This window comes from Numida meleagris, chromosome 11, assembly GCF_002078875.1.
Source record: "Numida meleagris isolate 19003 breed g44 Domestic line chromosome 11, NumMel1.0, whole genome shotgun sequence".
In the NCBI taxonomy this organism is placed as follows: domain Eukaryota; kingdom Metazoa; phylum Chordata; class Aves; order Galliformes; family Numididae; genus Numida; species Numida meleagris.
Genome location: NC_034419.1, coordinates 18335900 through 18353251, shown reverse-complemented (window position 1 = coordinate 18353251; position 17352 = coordinate 18335900). Strand labels below are relative to the sequence as shown.

General features: G+C 43.1%; 1 protein-coding gene and 1 long non-coding RNA gene across 3 annotated transcripts; one reads left to right on the top strand and one right to left on the bottom strand.

Annotated features, from left to right (window-relative positions):
- On the bottom strand, positions 7-16912 carry LRRN1 (leucine rich repeat neuronal 1). Its single transcript, XM_021409713.1, has 2 exons — positions 16719-16912; positions 7-2590 (listed from the first exon to the last, which is right to left on the bottom strand). Exon 2 carries the CDS (start codon positions 2355-2357, stop codon positions 207-209), a length of 2151 nt encoding a protein of 716 aa, XP_021265388.1. The 5' UTR covers positions 2358-2590; positions 16719-16912; the 3' UTR covers positions 7-206.
- On the top strand, positions 2600-15459 carry LOC110404927. Of its 2 annotated transcripts, none has more exons than XR_002442576.1 (2): positions 2600-11155; positions 12448-15459. It is a non-coding gene; the product is annotated as an uncharacterized LOC110404927 (long non-coding RNA). The 2 variants fall into 2 exon arrangements; XR_002442575.1 differs by having other exon boundaries at positions 2600-11715.

Below are 17352 nucleotides of genomic sequence, written 5' to 3'. Positions count from 1 at the left end.
AAATCTGGAAGCTAGGTGAAGCTGCCATTTGTGTCAAACAATTGCGATACGCTATACTAAAAAATTCTGAAATATCCACCTGTCCTCACCACTCTGCCACAAACTAGCAAAGTCAAAAATACAAAAGTCTTCAACTTCTCATTTTTGCAGAATAAAGCAAAAAAGTCTTTGTGCTCCTTACTACCAGAAGCAAAATATCCTCTGAGTTACCACATGTAATAGCTTCTGGATGTGTCGACTTGGGTTGGCTTGGTCTCTGCAGAACCATCCTTGTCCTTATCACTGTCGCCTTCCCAGAGATTAATAAGTGGAGGATAGAGCTCATTCAGGGGGATTGAGGAGGTCTTTTGCATATATTTTTTCAATGAATGGTGGTAGTTTTTTCTCTTAAATCTTTTTGCAATGTAAACAGAAATGGAGGCAAGGCTAATTACAGCAAACATCGATCCCATTACCGCTGCCAGAGCAGTGCTGGTTTCTTGGTCTGAAATATCTAGCGCAAAAGCTGCGTTCTTTGTTGTAACGTTAACACAGGACTTTTGTGTTTGTTGGTGGATATTGGACACAGTTAGACACACTTCATAATCTGTAGAAGGTTGTAAATGCGTGAGGTTATATTCATGTACATCAACTGGGACCCTAGCGGTGTATGTAATGTGAGGGTTGTCAATCTTCATAGTAGCTGATGACCATTTTAAATTGGAAGTCATGACATTGGAGTTAACTTTCCAAGAAACTAAAATGGAATGCGATTCAGCTTGCTTCACGAAGATTTTCAGAACCTGGGTGCCATCCAGAAGCGTTCCGTTCACCCGGATCGTGGCAACCCTTGTGTCAGCTCCTTCTATGTTCTGAGCAACACAGGTGTACCTCCCAGAGTCTTCAATCTGAATATTTGAGATTTCCAGGGTGCCTTCGCTGCTCAGCTTGTATTTGTCGGAGAGGCTTTCAACGGTTACTTTATTTCCGAGGGGAGTGACCCAGTAAATTTCTGGCTCGGGTTCTGCCATGGCCCTACAGTCTAAAAACACTGTCATGCCAATGTCCAAGTTTAAATGATTTGGAAAGGTCTCGTGAGAGATCATTGGAAGACATTGCTCATTTGAATCCTGTATCAGTACTTCTTTTACCTGTTGTCCTCTGTATTCTGGAGGCATGGCGCAGAACATGGAGAGAGGTTCCATGAAACGGATGTTGGTTTTGTTTGAGTTGATCCAGTGAATGACGCAGTCACACCGGAGCGGGTTGCTGTGGATGCTAATTTCACGCAAGTTTGGGAGGGACTCCACTGTTTTTTGGTAGACAGCGTTCAAGGCGTTGTTGTTCAGCATCAAACTCTCCAGGGCAGGGACGTTGCGAAATGCCAAACGATGGATGTAAGACAGCTTTGGATTGTTGGTGGCTTCCAGCTTTGTAAGTTCAGGTAGGTTGTCCAGTGCGTACCTATCCACAGAAACAAGCTCTCCCATATTATTGATTCCAAGCTCTTTCAATCTGAGCATGTTTCTAAAATCACCTTCTTGAATTTTATGAATTGGATTTTTGTTGAGATCAAGGAATTTTAGATTTGGAACTTTCTCAAGTGCAAGCTGAGGAACTTTTACCAATTTGTTGTCATAGAAGGAAAGACTTTCAAGACTATCCAAGCCTACCAAGGCATTGCCAGGGATGTCTGTGAGATACATACCTGCCAAAACAAGACTCCTTAAATTGGAGAGTGGTTTGAAGTTCATATCTAGTATTCCAATCACCGGATTTTCTCCAATCATAAGAATCTCTAAGTTAGGAGTAGAATCAAACCAGCGGCTGTCAATAACCTTTAATTTGTTGGAGTTGAGATGTAATCTTAAAAGATTCTTCAGGCCAGAGAATGCATTTGCAGAAATGCTGCTGATCTGATTATGATTTATATATAACTCCTGAAGATTGCAAAGGTCTTGCAAGCAGTAGTCAGTCATCTCCATGATCTGGTTTTCCTCCAGGTGCAAAGTAGTTAGCTGAGTAAGATTCGAGAGGCCCACATCTTTGATACTTGTGAAGTTATTTTGTGAAAAATCTAATTCTGTTAAATTAAATAGCAGTTGGAGTTCATCTGTGGTCTTTGCGATATTGTTGCTTTGTAACAGAAGGACTTGAGTGTCACTGGAAAGATTGCTGGGGATTTTTGTTAAGCGAAGGTCATTGCAGTCAACTGTTGTGGCTTCCCTGTATGTTGACTGCGGTGTAAACCATGGCCTGATTTCACATACACAAAGCTGGGGACATTCGTTGCTCTGTACGGAAGACTCAGTTAATGAATTCGTTAGCAATTCTAGCATCACCTGGCAAACAGTTAAAACTAATCTAACCTTAGCCATGCTGGTCAGCTAGTGAATTCAGCTCCCTGGCCCCTTAAAATAACAGCAGACTGAGGGTGTAATTTGTTGTCAGGCAGGATATGTAAAGCTTAAAATTTGGTGTGAAAGGCTTGGACATCCAGAAGATGGAAGTTGATTTTTATACGGTTAGAGAAGACAAGAATTGGTCTGAAGGCTCTCAGCTGCTCCTCTGTGTTCCAGGATCTTCTACAAATCCGTGCCTGACGATGTTCCTGAAAACAGATAAGGAAATGTGTCATATGCAGTTCATATATTCTTTCTTCATCCGTTAAAGTAAAGGACCTGTGACAACAGTTGTAAGCATTTTAACATTCAGATCTCTTAGGAAAATTCATACTTGGTACAGCAGGGTATGTACATTTTGGAACTCTCCTCTATTTCAGATCTGCATGAGAAAACTCTGATCGTACTTGAGTGACTATAAAAATATATGTAATCATCTGAATAGAAAACTTTCAGTTATCTTTCAGTTTTACTATTCAGTATCTGTTTGAATGGCTTAGGTAATGTCAGAGATCCAGGACTTGCTTTTGAGTACAGGCGGATACCAAACGAACGTTCAGAACACGATCCCAAATAGAATTCAGGCAGAGAGCGTTATCCCAATGACTTGCATTTTGGGTATAGAGAATTATGGCTTGGAAAGATGTGGCTTTCTAAGTTTCAAACCAAATGCATAAGAACTTTGACAAAATTCATCCAAGTTAATCAAATCAGTTCCAGATAACAGTTTAGATTTAATCCAGCTAAGCATCAAACAATACACTAAATATGATTAAATGCCTGCACTGTCCTTATTTTAGCTGTCTGTACTGTATTGTGTGTCACATGGAGTATTTACCCTAATTCCAAATTACCAGATAAACTACAGAATTCATATATTCTTAGACTGAAGTTTTCATAAGGCACATGTTTCAATGAAACTCATAGTGTCTATCTGGCCTCTCAAAATGTGAGGTGATGCTGCATCTCGTGCTATAGTGATCACGGTTGATTATGTTAGTCACAAAAAAAGATGAATCATCTGAAAACCATCAAGTTGTGCTTTGTCTGAAAAAGAGTATGAAATGCTGACCAACTGTAGTTGAAGAAATTAGGAAAAAGCTGCTTTGTTGTTTCTTTTTTAATCAGAGTATAGCAAAGCCTCAACTTTATCAAAGCCCACAAAAAATATTGCTATATAAAATAAAACAGCTAAATACAACTTTTAAAAATAGTCCTAGTCATCTAGATAGTGGTGACAGTAATGACATTTATAATAGATAATTACTGCAAAATCCTGCCAGCATATTAAATAAGTTATTTCAGATTATGATAAGCAGTACACACCAGACAGCATTTTTATTTTGGTGCGCTGTTATTTGTTCTGTGGTTATATTTTGGAAGAAGAGAAACAGGAACATTGGCCAGAAAGCATTTGACCCTGTTGAGTTAGATTTTCTGTCTGGTAGCTCAGATTTCAATTAGAGATGAGAAGACCATGCTGGAGGGGGAAAAAGCCAAATGCAGAACAAACATTCCTTCTCAAATAACTTTGAACTGATAAAAGAACTGAATACGACATTAACTGCATTAGAAAAAAAATCCTAATGGCACTGTAGTTGTAAGAATATATATACAACCACAGAGTGATGAGGAAGCTGACATAAACTGAGTTATTCCGGCCTTTATAGAAGCTTCTCTCAGTAATAATCCATTTGTAGATGATGCAAAATAGAGTTCGAATAATACTGATGATGTCAGAAGTTTAATTAATTTAATTCCAGATTTTCCAGCACTTGTAGTATTTGCCACGTAATAATTCATGATTTCATCCAATAACAATCTCGGAGAGTTACTTAAGAAGCCTCAAGCTGCCATTATACATGGTCTGTTCCCTTGCAATATGGACATTTCTCTTCCAACTTTGCAGCACTGGCTCAGAGTGAGCCAAAAAAGAAGCAGTACCGGGCAGCAATGTGCACCAAACTAGATAGCTCTGCAAGAGGTAATATTGATCCAATCATTCATTCCTTCATAGCCTGTCCTGCAACTTTTTTCTAGGTGAATGTACAGAAGGAAGTCCGTGCATTATAAAGCCGCAGTCCCTACTGATGTGTTAGCACTGATTTAACCCTGATGTAGTTATACGAATTGTGTAATACTTTAAAAATGGAACTGCCTGAAAAAGACTTCAAAGCTTCTTCTAAAATGTGGGGGAGCATGTCCAGATTCTTAAAAAAAAAAAAAAAAAAATTCAATCCTTTCTTTGTCGAATATTTATATCATCTTACATGTTACATTTATTTCTGGATTAATTGAATAGACTTCTGGTATTTTGATCACTGTAGGAATATGATTTTACAAGTTAACAGTGACACTTTCTCTCCTCTAGTTATTTTCTACTGCAAATGGATTTAATTCTCTTCAGCTGGAAAATGTTCTTCAGAGATGACCTGTACGTTATTGTCTCCAATCTCCCCCATCCCAGGGCAGCGTGGATGAAGTGAGAAGTGAAAATCCAGTGTAATATAACAGGAAGTTCTGATCAGCTCCACATGCCCAGTCCATTCTAATGCTGCACTTTGTGAATGACAGTCTAGAGGCCACAGCACAGGGAAAGGCCAAGTCATGGATTTTGCATTACCTGCTGCTTATGCTGTAAAACCACATCCATCGCTCTGGTAAAAACTAAAAAGGTGGCAGTTATCAGTGAAAAAGTGTGCTATGGCATTACATATAACTAACTAGCAATGGCTGCTTTTGTTCTGTGGTTTATATATGCTGTGGCGGATTTGCTGGTGGATAAGCTGAAGGACACCCAAGCTTTGAAAACAAACTCTCTGACAGTATGTGGTTCAAAATGACCACTGATGAATAACTGCAGAGACAAGTGGATAAACCAGGCATGGCTCCTGGGAAGGACTTGAATATTCCCAACTCCCACTGAAGTCAGTGAGGCTGAATTAAGAAGAATTTGAGAGCCAGCACGTGGTCATTACTTGCTGATATCTCAGTGTTTTTGCCTAGTGAGAACCTGAGTTACTGTGTTTGGGTTTTGTTTGTTTGCTGGAAACAAATATAATACCTTCATAGTAGCTGAATGCAGTAGGAGCCAATGAGAAGTCAGGGGACAGGTTCAAAAGATTTCAGCCTTGGAAAGCCATGCAGTCAATGCTTGTTCCAGAAAAGGGGCACAGAAAATCTTTTTTTTTCTGAAAAAATCTGAATCATGTTTAACGGAGGTCTTGTGATTGGTGGAGTTTGTCTAGACTGTGTGTTAGAAACCATATATATTTTAAAAATACTGGGTGGGCAAAATGCTGGGCCTGGGACGCACAGTGCAAGCTGTCCTGGCAAGGCTCAGCATCAACTCTGCGCTTTAGACATCAGCTTTTAGCATTCTCTGCCTTCCCTTCTGTTTATGAAATTCATTTTTTCTAGTGCACCAAACCACTACAAGTCATTACAGGTGTGAACTTGATATCAACAGAAATAACGCTTAATTTTATGGGAGATACATAGAGGGAATTATTTTGCTAGGGGCTAAATAAATACATTTTCCATAGCACCTCTCAATTCCCAGTCCATTAAGAAACCACATTTCTGTCAGTAAGCAAATCCACAGCTGATGTCTGGGCTATCAGTTGTGCTCGTATTTCTTGCAGACTGAAAATGTGATCATCATTCCTGCTTCCTCCCTCCTGGAAATGCAGTGGGGAGGATCCCTTTCTGTCTGGGTTGTGAAAACTGCTTAACTTTGAGTATTTGTTTTGCCAAGGGAAGATAATGGTAGGGAAGAGGGCATTTGTTTCTGGAGCAGGAGGTCCCTCATTGCAGTCCCTGCCCCGGGGGGGAGCTGATGATTGTTCGGTTGTTGGGGTAATCCAAGCAAAAAGTAGGGTTAAGTTCATATCACAGTAACAGGAGAATGTTAAGGAACAATCCCAAAATAAACCCTCTTCATCACAGTGTTCATAGTTAATTTGCCAACCACAAAAAATAGGTGCTAAATGTTTTTTCTTGGCCATAGGAAGATGAAGCATTGTCGCTTCAGTGGCAGTTGTATTAATGGTCACTGTTAACAACTAATGAGAAAAGAAACAATACAGTTTGTACAGGGCTATTTGGGTATCTGTTTAGAAACAGCCATGCTACTACAGAAAAACTTCACCCTCTCCATAGTTAAGTAGTTCGTTCTTGAAAAATTTCCTTTATATTGCAAGTAGCATCAGCGCAGATTTTGGTTGGCAGCCATATATGCTAAACATGCCTAGGTAGGAGTCTGAGGGATCAGATACATGGAGAAAATTACCTCAGGCTAAGACAAGCAATTTATTTTATGCTCGCTGTGAGCCAGAAGCGCACGCTGATCCGCAGCACCTCCCCATTTCACCACAGTGCCATTTTCATCCAGTGAGCCTAAGCAATGCAGCTAGTCTTTTGGAAAATTGTCTGTTGTGCTAATGTTCTGTTAATGACTTCTGCAGCTTGCTTATTTCCCCACCATCATCGTTTGTGAAACGACTGCTGCCTGAGCTCCCCGCAGCACCGTGCTGCTCAGAGGGAAGCTCAGAGGAGGCACTGTGGCCTGTGCTCAGGTGAGCTGTGGGGAAGCGGCCATGGGGGTGGCCTGGGCCTGCACAGTGGGAGGCTGTGCTCCAGCCAAGTTATGGCAGCACGCGAGCACAGTAATGCCCATCTGTACAATCTGGAGAGCCTTCAGCTAGAGCACGAGGATCAAGAGAACTGAACACAGGGCAGAACGGATACAGAGCATTACTGAGTCAGGGGCAGGAGGAACCCATGGGGGATAGGGATGCTGTGGCAGGCAGGTGCACTTGGCCTGGTGCAGATCCAGCCCACGGGCCTGCTTGGGCCCCAAGCACCCCACGAGAACAGCTGGCCCCAGCTGGCTTGGGACAGGCCCCAGCTGGGTTGGGGCATGGCCGATTTTAAGAAAAGCACTTTGAGCTGAGGTGTTTGCGGTTCTATAGCCATGCATTTTGTGTAGAGAAAGACTGAGTTATTGGTGCTGTACTGAACTTTAACAATAATCTTCAATAGCAGGACGCAAGGGAGACATTCATGTACTGCCGTAGGTATGTGTACGTGCAGCCACTGAACTACTGTGGAAGTAAGCGCAGCACAAAATCTTGTCTGAAGTGTTGTGTTCCCCATAATCAGGTCTTATTCCAGTCAAGAGCTGCAGTGACCTTGTGTACCTCCTAGAGAAAGCCTGCACCTGGACTCAGAGGTTAACAACCCGGATAGCTGCAACTAACCTACGTGGAGAGCTCATTTCCCAAGAGTCACATTTAGAAGTGCAATCCTGTCTGTTTAGAGAAATAGTGAAGAATCGTGTCTGATAGCAAGCCTTTTATATGAAGTTTTTAAAGTCATGAATGTCATCAGGAAATAAGATACTGACAAGACTGAACTGGTAAAATACAGAAAAGTCAAGCTTGAATGATGCAAGTCACTTAAAAAAGCATACCAGAATCTGAAAATGAGAGTTTGTTAAAAGCAAAGGTTTATAGAATATGTAATAATGGTACGAAAGCTTCAAAACAAGTTTTCAGGGATTTGTAATATTTAGGGTGGTTTTTTTTTTTCATGCAAGTAATGCATTGCTTTTTAAACTGTATCTTTTTGTCTGTTTGTACGTTACACCAAAAAAAAGTGTTTAATTTTAGGGAGAGCTCCAGGGAAGCAGGTAAAGCTCTGATGAGAAGGCGATTTGCTGTGTTTCAGAAGACAACCTCAGCATGCTTTATCTATATTCTTTTGAAAAATACTAGCCTTATCTCCATGGAAGAAATGCAAAGAGCATCCTCTTCATAATTCTTGCACTTCAGAAACAGCATATTACATCTGACGTGTTTAAAACTTGCAATTTATTGTGGGCTTATTCTTAAAGCTTGCATCGGATGCAATGTTTTTCACTAAAATACTGAAGTAATTTTGTGAGAGAGAGAAAAATTCTTTTCATTCATTTACTGATCTTGAGTACAGAGGGATACCTTGCATAGTACAGTTACTGTACATGATGGCCCATCAAATCAATCTTGGAATTGCAACCCTGCTTGTCATCTGTTTGAAAATCTCTTGCAAATTACCATTAACAAGTCATATTAGAAACATCAGGAATAATAAGTGCTTTCAAACAGGGGGTTGTCAAATTATATAGTCTGTTTGTTTGTTCTTTAGGAAAGAGAAATTCATAAAAGCATTTAAAAGCCTTGAAAACCTGAAATGCAAGACATGTTTGTTCAGTAGTAATGTTCTTGCATCAGAAACTCAACTTACTATCTATTTTCTTAGTATGTTTATTTTTGTAAGAAAATGTTTATTTTCATGAGGAAATAGATTAATCTTGAGGAAAATATGGGCTGTTCTTTTATTGCCCATGACTCCAGTTTTCATCTCCTCCTACACAGGTCTGGTCCTATTTAGTGCGAAGGCAGTAGTAAAGCTTTTATTTCATTCACTGGAGAAGAATCATGTGCCTTATTATTATCCTTATTCTACATAATTACCAGATAAAATTATTTGAATAAACTGGCTTTCCTGACAACCAACCAAATCATTTCTATGTTGGGTTAAAAGCCAGTTTCATCTCCTTGTAGCTCTTCTGCACTGGAAAGCAGGACAAGAATCTGGAGCAGCCAAAGGAGTGTGCCCCAGCCTGGCCCTCACCCTGCAGGGTGCTGAGCATTTGGGGCAGCTCCACAAAGATGGCACATCCCTCTGCTAACCTGCATGTTTTGCTTTCCAGACCAAAGGTACCGCAGTTGATGAAGGACAAAATGTGGAAATTCATTCATTTTCAACTGTACATGCTGTAATGTATTCACATCCTTCTGTATATTTTAAATGCTAGGGAGAATTTAAACCTAATTGGTTTTAGCTTGTAGAGCGTCAAAAATTTACAGAGCATAACTAATTTTGGGAGACCTGTTCCAACTATTTTTTGCATTTAGTGTATTTTCTGGCTAAAGAATGAAAGAAGACAAATATTAGGGAAATATTACTGCATATTCTAATTAAAGAACAGGCAGAATTCGATCTTGGCACATTCCAAATCTCTGAACCCAATGGAAGGATCTAAAGAACTTGTTACTCATGAGGGTATGTGCTTCATGAGGATTTCATACTAGAACGACTCTGGCAATAGGAAGCAGAGACAGTAGGCTCCAAATCAAAATTAAGAAAAATAACAAAATATAAATGATAATTAAAAAAAAAAAAAAAAAAGGAAATAGCTGTAGAAGAAGAATGGGGGGATTTAAGAGCTTGGGCTACATTTTGGATTGAATTTCTGGTTTGTTTTTTAGATTGCTCCAAGAGGCAAGACAACTTTGCTAGTGGATGTTCAAAAAATGATAAAATATGGAGCACATAAGAAATATTCTTAATCACAAGAAATATGGATGCCAGAACTGCACTAAGACTTTCAGAGTGCAACAGAAAAATCATCTTCTTCTCTATTGCAGACTGGCTTTCTGGCAATGTGATTACATTACTTCCTACACAGTTCTAGATCAAACTCAAGTTTATGAGTCATTCAGGATCCCCATGGTCGGGAAAGACCCCAGCATGTAAGTAGTTGTTACTACAGTAAATGATGCCAGAAAATCTTTTCCTAGAAATGGTAGCCAATAGATATTCACTCATTTCAGTTTTTATTTATGTATGTGTTATAAAAAGAACATATAATGGGGCTGGCTTTAGGAAATTCATAAGACTTATTATTAAAAATGCATGTGTAGTCGTGCATGCATGTGTACATGTATACGGAATAAGCAAATCATAGATAGATTCAGTCCTTTATCTTCAAGCAGGAAGAAGAGTCAGACTTTTTTTTTTGTTGATCCTCAGTGGTACTTTAGCAATTGTTTCCTGTGGCTGTACTATGTGTGTAGTTTTCAATTATGGGTGATTAAGTATGAATCTGTATTTTATTATTAGCTACATCTATATCTACTCTGATTATATGTGTAGTGTGCGTACACAGGCACCAGCTGCTAGAATAAAATAGACTTTTATTGATTTTTTTTTTCCTGGAGATATATGCTTGCAAGATCAAATTTTCTATTTCTGAGCTATATTTACATGTAAACGTTAATAAAACCATATATCAACTTGCCTGATATAGAGACCCCTTATTGTTCACTCAAGGCTAGCAATAACAACATAAATAGATTTATCATGGGAGGTGCTGAGAGATCTAATAGAAAGGCTGTTAGCACCGAGGCAAAGATTTGGAACTCAGCCAAGCTGAGATGGGATAGAAGTAATTCCATTAAATGGCCATAGATTTGTTTTTGGTAGTCGTCTGAAGAAAGGTTTTGTTACCGTCTGTGAAAAAAGTTATTTTCTCTCCAGTCAAATAGCTATATTAAATGACCCTCCCCTACCACTCCTGGCAAGTTTTCTGTGCTTTTGAATGGGTTTCTACATGAAGTTCTCATTTGTCTGAGGGCCTTCTACTTCTTCCATTCACTGCTGATATCAGCTACGCTGTAATGAGAAAATAAGCATTGTATGGAGCATGTGTTTTCTATCATTATTTCACTCCAAAAATTTTTAGTAAGTATTGCTTGAAATGCAGAGCAGGCCGTCTACCACGTCACCTGAAAACTACATCTCATTCAACTGAGAATGGAGAAAACATTAACAGCCTATATTAAGTGATTTCCTTTTGTCTGAACTATCACCTACGTTTTGAGACTTTGTTTCCTACAGAGAACAGATTCCAGTCCTTGCTTTGGGAAGTTCAAGACGTGGATACATATGTACGTAGAAAAAGATAGGTATTTTTATGTTTAAGAATAGACCTATAAATCGTTCCATTAGCTTCAGCCCTTAGTCTTGTCATTGCCAAGTCAGCAGTTCCTCCACAGATGGGTTTATTTCATAAGTGCCTGCAAAAGTGCTGCATGTTGCAGAAAACATGCTATTTTAAGTTAACAAAACTTTTAGATAAATCTTTACCTAATTAAGGTCATTTATCCAGGCACAGTAATGTCTATCTGTACATACTAGACTTGTTTCGCTTGCCAACTAACTTACAAGCACGTTTATCTGGTTTTGCTCAGTGCCTCATGCTGCGGTGGGCTACTTGTAAAGACCTGCTCTTCCAGCTGGCTTCTTTAACTCTTGTTCACCTGTGGGTCAAATAAGTTATTTTTGTAATACATTTGCAATTCAGTGCAATGTCTATTGTGATCAGTGGATCTCTGTCAATATTTACTATTTCTGTTAAGAGTGACGGATCGTTTGTAATTTAAGAATCGAGCAAGGCCAATCAGTAGTTCATCTGCATCCCAGTAATTATATGGAGCACGTTAGCAAGGTATGCATTTACTACGTATTTTTGGACTTGCTTAATCAAATAAATGAAATGATTCATGGAAAAAACAGAATATGTAGGATTAATTATAACAGTGATAAACATCCCCAACTCACAAAAAAGGCAATTCAAGCTTTGATTGATACTTTATATATATGTGTGTGTATGTATATATAAAAGCCAGTCTACCAAATATAGGACTAACTTAGAATTGTCCCAAATAACATCTGTGTGTTTCTTACTAGTTCGTTACTTAATCTTTGATTCTTCACCACATTGTGGGCCAACCCATGAAAAACACAGGAACCTAGAGCACGTGGCCCACAGGCAGACAGGAGAGCCTTGGCTGCCGGGGGAGCCAAGCTGCCATTGCAGTGGGTGTTCTGAAAACACTGCTAGTTTTCAGAACACTGCTAGTTGCTGCGCAACTCTAGTTGTGCTGCTCTGGTCGTGAGTTGCACAGAGCTTAGTATGAATCCAATTTTATGTGAACTCCAAAGATTGCATTTTGCTTAATGACTGTCAAGTTCTGTTGACTGCACAGAAGTGTAGTTGTGAATGAAATACAAAAACATTGTACAAAATACATTGATGAGAATATGATGGATGTATCAGATTCCAGTAACAGAGAAGGCAGAGCACCATCCCCCTTGAACTGGAGCATCCCCTTGAACTGGAGCATCCCCATGTCTTCCCCCATCTACTAATGTAATCTTTAAATCTTGACTCTGGCAGGATGAGGGCTGCTGACCTCTGGCGAAATACCCACCAAGAGACAAAGCTGCAGCCTACAGAGATGGAGGTCTGCGTTAACCACATCATTAGTGGGGGGGAGCTCCTCCGGGTTTAGGAGGTACTGAACAAAGGCTTTGGTGCTGAATGGGAAAACCAGGTATTTCTAGAAGGTAAGACTCCATACTTGCACAGTGCCAAAGGGACACAACAGGCACAGACCTCCTGGGGGAGGCTCGGCTTCAAAAAGGTTGGGATTCTTGCTCTAATCAAAGCTGACCGATGCATGAATGCTGCCTTCACGGCCATTGCTTAAATTAAATACCTGGAAATGAGATGCTGACAATCTCTAGAATTCTTAAACAAAACCTGTAAGTCATCTGTCTTGCCTACAGTGTTAAACAGACCACTTTAGTTTGTGAAGTGGCCAAGGAAAATACTGCCCCGTGTTGCCACCAAGGACCAGAGGTCAGTGCTTTGGGAGAGAGAGTTATGTAGCAAGAGCATCGTACCAAATAAAGTAAGAGAGAGAGAGCTATTTCTCTATGGCACTTCCATAACTTCTGTGCATTCTCAATACAGCATCCTGTTAAGTATTTCAGGACTTATTACAACTGCTTTTCCCTTATCTTTAAGTATATATATTTATAAAAAACAACAAACAGGTGTCTGCTCCATCTTGTATACTTGATCTTTAGAAACTGTGCTCCAAGTAAAAATCTGTTCCCATCCTTTTGGGAGTTCGGTTAGCTGGAAGGTCAAGAAGATGCTGGCTTGTATCACCAACCAAATTAAAATCTTACAAATTAGAAGGTGAAGTTATGAAAGCATTCAATGTTTTACAGTGGAATTTAAGAGCAGACACTAATTCTCTTCCCATTGACGCCAAAGACTTTTGCTTTCTTCAAGAGGAAGAGAATTAGGCCAACTTAAAATAGGCCAATCCAGTATTTTCCTTCAGTGCCACACATAAAAATGAAAGATGACATCTAAATTGCAAAACAAAATTCAAATAAAGTTGCAAGGCTTCAGGAAGCAATTAGAGAATGTAACTTGATGTACGTTAGTCCAGGCACCTCTCAGAATGGCATGGAGGCATGTTCTCTTACTGGCTTCATGAAGCCAATTAGTAGAGGATTAATCAATCACCTGCAAGGAAAGAGTCTAGAAAAGCAGCCTAACTCACGTGCGTGCTCAGTAGGCTGTTTCTTACCAAAGCAGCCCTCTGATTTCTCTTTTCAGAATTCAAGCACTCTGTTTTAGAGAAGCAGGATTACCATGCCCTGACAAAAGCAGCTCTAAGCCAGGTAAGAGTAAAAACTGTGAGCCTATCTTCTGAGAGCAAGGCACGTGCTAAGGGTAGAGCTGAAGATGAGTAAGGGAGCACTTTCTTCTTGAGGCGAACTGCTGTGGCTCTCTGCAGGTGCACCTGGTGGTGGCACCCGGCCTTGCTCCCTATGCCCCCACGCTGGCATCGCTGCCTCCAGCACAGCTGGGAGAAGGTAAGGCACTGCACTCCGAAGTGAGGTTCTAGGTTGTTTTAGGAGGAAAAAAAAAAAAAGTATTTTGTATTTAGCACAGCATTTAAGGCCCAATCCTGCTAATTACTTAACTGGAGCTTAGGATTTAGGATTTGCTGTGGGAGCTCCGCACATCCTGCAGGATGGTGCTTCTCACTGCATGAAGATGTAAGCACTGGCTTTGGGCTGAGATGCGGGCTCACTGCAAATTAGCATTGTATAAACAGACAGCAGGCTGAATGGATTTATGTGCTGCCCAAAACTTTGCATAGATTTTCTGCAGTTCTGTGTCTACAAAATGTCTGCCAGAAAAAAAAAAATCTTGAGCTCAGGAGGATGAAGTATCACACGTGTATTGTTCATGTAGCTATGGTAACCTACAAATGCCACCAGTGTTTCCATTTCATACACAAATGAGGGGACAGCTGTGGAGACCACATGTCTGCCAATGGAATAATATATGTGAACGAGGATGGCTTGGCCAGAAAATTACAACTCATTTATATTAATCAGGGCTTCAAAGAACAGCCATCTCTGCAGAGATAAAGTCCACAGTAAAAGGGAGTGATTTTATTTCTCAGACTGTTTGGCTCTTTAGTAAACATTTTCACCATCTTCCTACTTGCCAATTTAAAAAAAGTAGAAATGCTGGGAGCAGCCAGTGCCCTTCTATAAATGTCACTTCACTTTTTTCCTTGGCGTGGTCTTTTTCTGCTGCCTGACCCTGGTGTGGCCCAGCCCAAAGCCCACCTGGGAAAGCAGCAGTTCCCATGCAGGCAGAAATGGGCTCAGAACTCAAACCTGGCTTCTAAGTGGAAAAACAACAGTAACAACAACAAAAAGAAAAACAACTTTTTGTTTTACTCATTGATATCATTAACAGAAATAAAAGCTTCAGAACATGCACTTTTTTAAGTTGTGAAAAATGAACTCTGAGCTTCTATGATCCCCAGCAATACAATCAACAACAACAAGAAAGAAAACCCAGGAAACTCAGCAATACAAATCAGTGGCATTTTCAGCAACTACTGAGCTGCAAGTTGCAGAACCAGCAGGGCTATGATGCAAGGCACTCCAGGTGCCCCTTGGAACCCCAAAGCTGCAGCTGGCAGCAGCAGAACACCACGCACTGCCCAGCAAAAGTTTCCCTGGATGCTGCAGTGCCACGCTGCTATAGCACCTCGAACAAAGGCTGCTGCATCGGGGCTGCTGCCACTGCGGGCAGGCAGCACAGCTCTGCGTACCGGGGCACCGCGTGGTGATGGTGTGAGCTTTCATGAGTGCTCATTTAAAGGACTGCGTTTACTCCGTGATCTGGGACTGAAATACATCGATGCATGTTCTTGAAGCAGAGCTTCCTCGCTTTCAGCTGGGTTCGAGCCCTGTTAAACCAATGGGAGCTGAAGTTTCCTGTTGCAGCCTGTTGGGATGCTCTCAGCGTGAATTTATTCATGTTAATTAAAAACAAACAAACAAAGACAATGGTTTTTCCACAGTTAATGTTACAATGCTATTATCCTTCTATAATCTAAACAACTTGATACAAAAGCCTACTACTTTCAGTGGTCAGTAGTAGTATTCACATCTGTTCTAGGTGAACAGAAGATACTTTATAGCATCCCACCAACTGACCTTTTGAAGTCCTAAGTGCCTCCTGCCCTGTGTGTTTTTATAGGGACTGCATTAAGTTTCACTTCAACAATTGCTCAGGTGCTGAGGCACCGCTTTGGCCCCAGCTCCGTGTGCTGCAGGAGAGGAGCCCTGACCCGCTGCCTGCACCCGCTTTCCTCTCTCCAACCGCGCTGGGCTTTGATTCCTCGGAATTTCCATTCGCAACACTTTGAGGAACACTTCAGCCCAACCCTTCAGACACCGATCGGGGCCGATGCAGCGTTCGGCTCTGGACATCTTAAGCATTTGCGAGATCACCTCGTGTACGCCTCCCTCCCTCCCCGTGAAAAGTTTATCGCCTCGTTCAGAGATGCGGGTTTGTTTTACAGGGCGCCTTTAAGCCCGCGAGGAAGAGACTGAGGGGTTCACAGCACAGTTTGGTTAGAGAGATTCTATCGGGGACCATGCAGCTCCTTCGGGACAAACCCACAGCGGCCCCCGCGCGCTACCCGCCCTCGCGCGCCGTTATTTGGGGCGGATTCCGGAGCCTTCCCCCCTTACCCAGCGGGAAGCGCTCCCCGAACCAGCACCGCAGCCCGGGGGCACCCGCCGCGCTGTCCCCGCAACACCGCGCCCGACCCGCAGCCCTGCGGCAGCGCGGCCCCGCTGCGCGCGATTTTCAGCCCCGCAAACGGCGTGCGCCGGAGCGAGAGGGGAGGAACCCCGCTCCCCCCCGGCACCTATCAGCATAGCGAAGCGTGCCGCCGGCACCCCGGAGCGAGGCGCGCACGACGCCGGAGGAATCCGGCCTCGGGCCGGAGGTGGCCCCGCGCACACTGCGCCTTTATCCCGCGCTCCATTGTTCCACCGAGGGCTCCTTGTCTGCTCCCGTCGCTCCGCATGAATGGATGAGGCCAGACAGCTGCCGGGACGCGCTCGCCATTCGCATGCAAATTAGAGGGGGCGCGGACGCGCGCTGCAAACTTCAGCCCGGGGCGCGCACCCCAGATAGGAAAATAACAACAGCCAGATGCTACAATAGGACCGCTCTGCCCAATTCTCGGCAGCAAACTTTCCCCCCTGCCGGGCATCCCCGTGGCCGTCCCCACCGCGCTCCCCCCGCCCCTCCCCACCAGCACTTACCGGCGCCCGGGGAGGCGCTGCCCGCGCAGCCGCTCCTCTCCCCCACGCAGCGGCGGCGCCGACATCCGCGGCGGGAGAAGGCGGAGGGAGAGAAGGGAGGAGCGGAGCGGAGCGCAGCGCTGCCGCCCGCCGCCTGCCCGCCCGCTTGCTCTGTGCCGCCGCCGGCGCGCACCTGGGTAGGCGCTGGCGGTCAGCTGACGGGCTGCGCTCTGATTGGCTGCCCCGCCGCGGCGGCACCATCTGCGCGGGGCGGGGCGAGGAGAGTCCCCGCCCACTCCGCCTGGCTCCTCCCCGCGTAGCCCCGCCCCCGCGGCGCGCTGCCGTGCAGGCTGGTGGTGCGGGCGCCGGGAGCGTGAAAACCTTTAAAACGTCCTTGTGTCCATCTGTAATCCCTCTCTTTACGTATCTCTTGCATCCCTAAGGTGCTGGGGGACCTGGAGCAGCTCCTCTGTGAGGAGAGGGGATCCCACCCGCAGCCACCTGCGGGAAGTGCAGAGGGCAGAGCCGGGCTCTGCTCAGCAGGGCCCAGGGGCGCAGCACGGTGCCCAGGAGTTGCCCCTGCCCCCAGCAGCACTGGGAGCGCTGGGAGCACTGGGAGCGCTGCGGGCTGCTCCTCGGGCTGCTCCTCGGGGGC

What these genes read in the sequence shown, in the direction of transcription:
- LRRN1 (XM_021409713.1), bottom strand. Translation starts at nt 2,357, where the DNA reads ATGGCTAAGGTTAGATTAGTTTTAACTGTTTGCCAGGTGATGCTAGAA.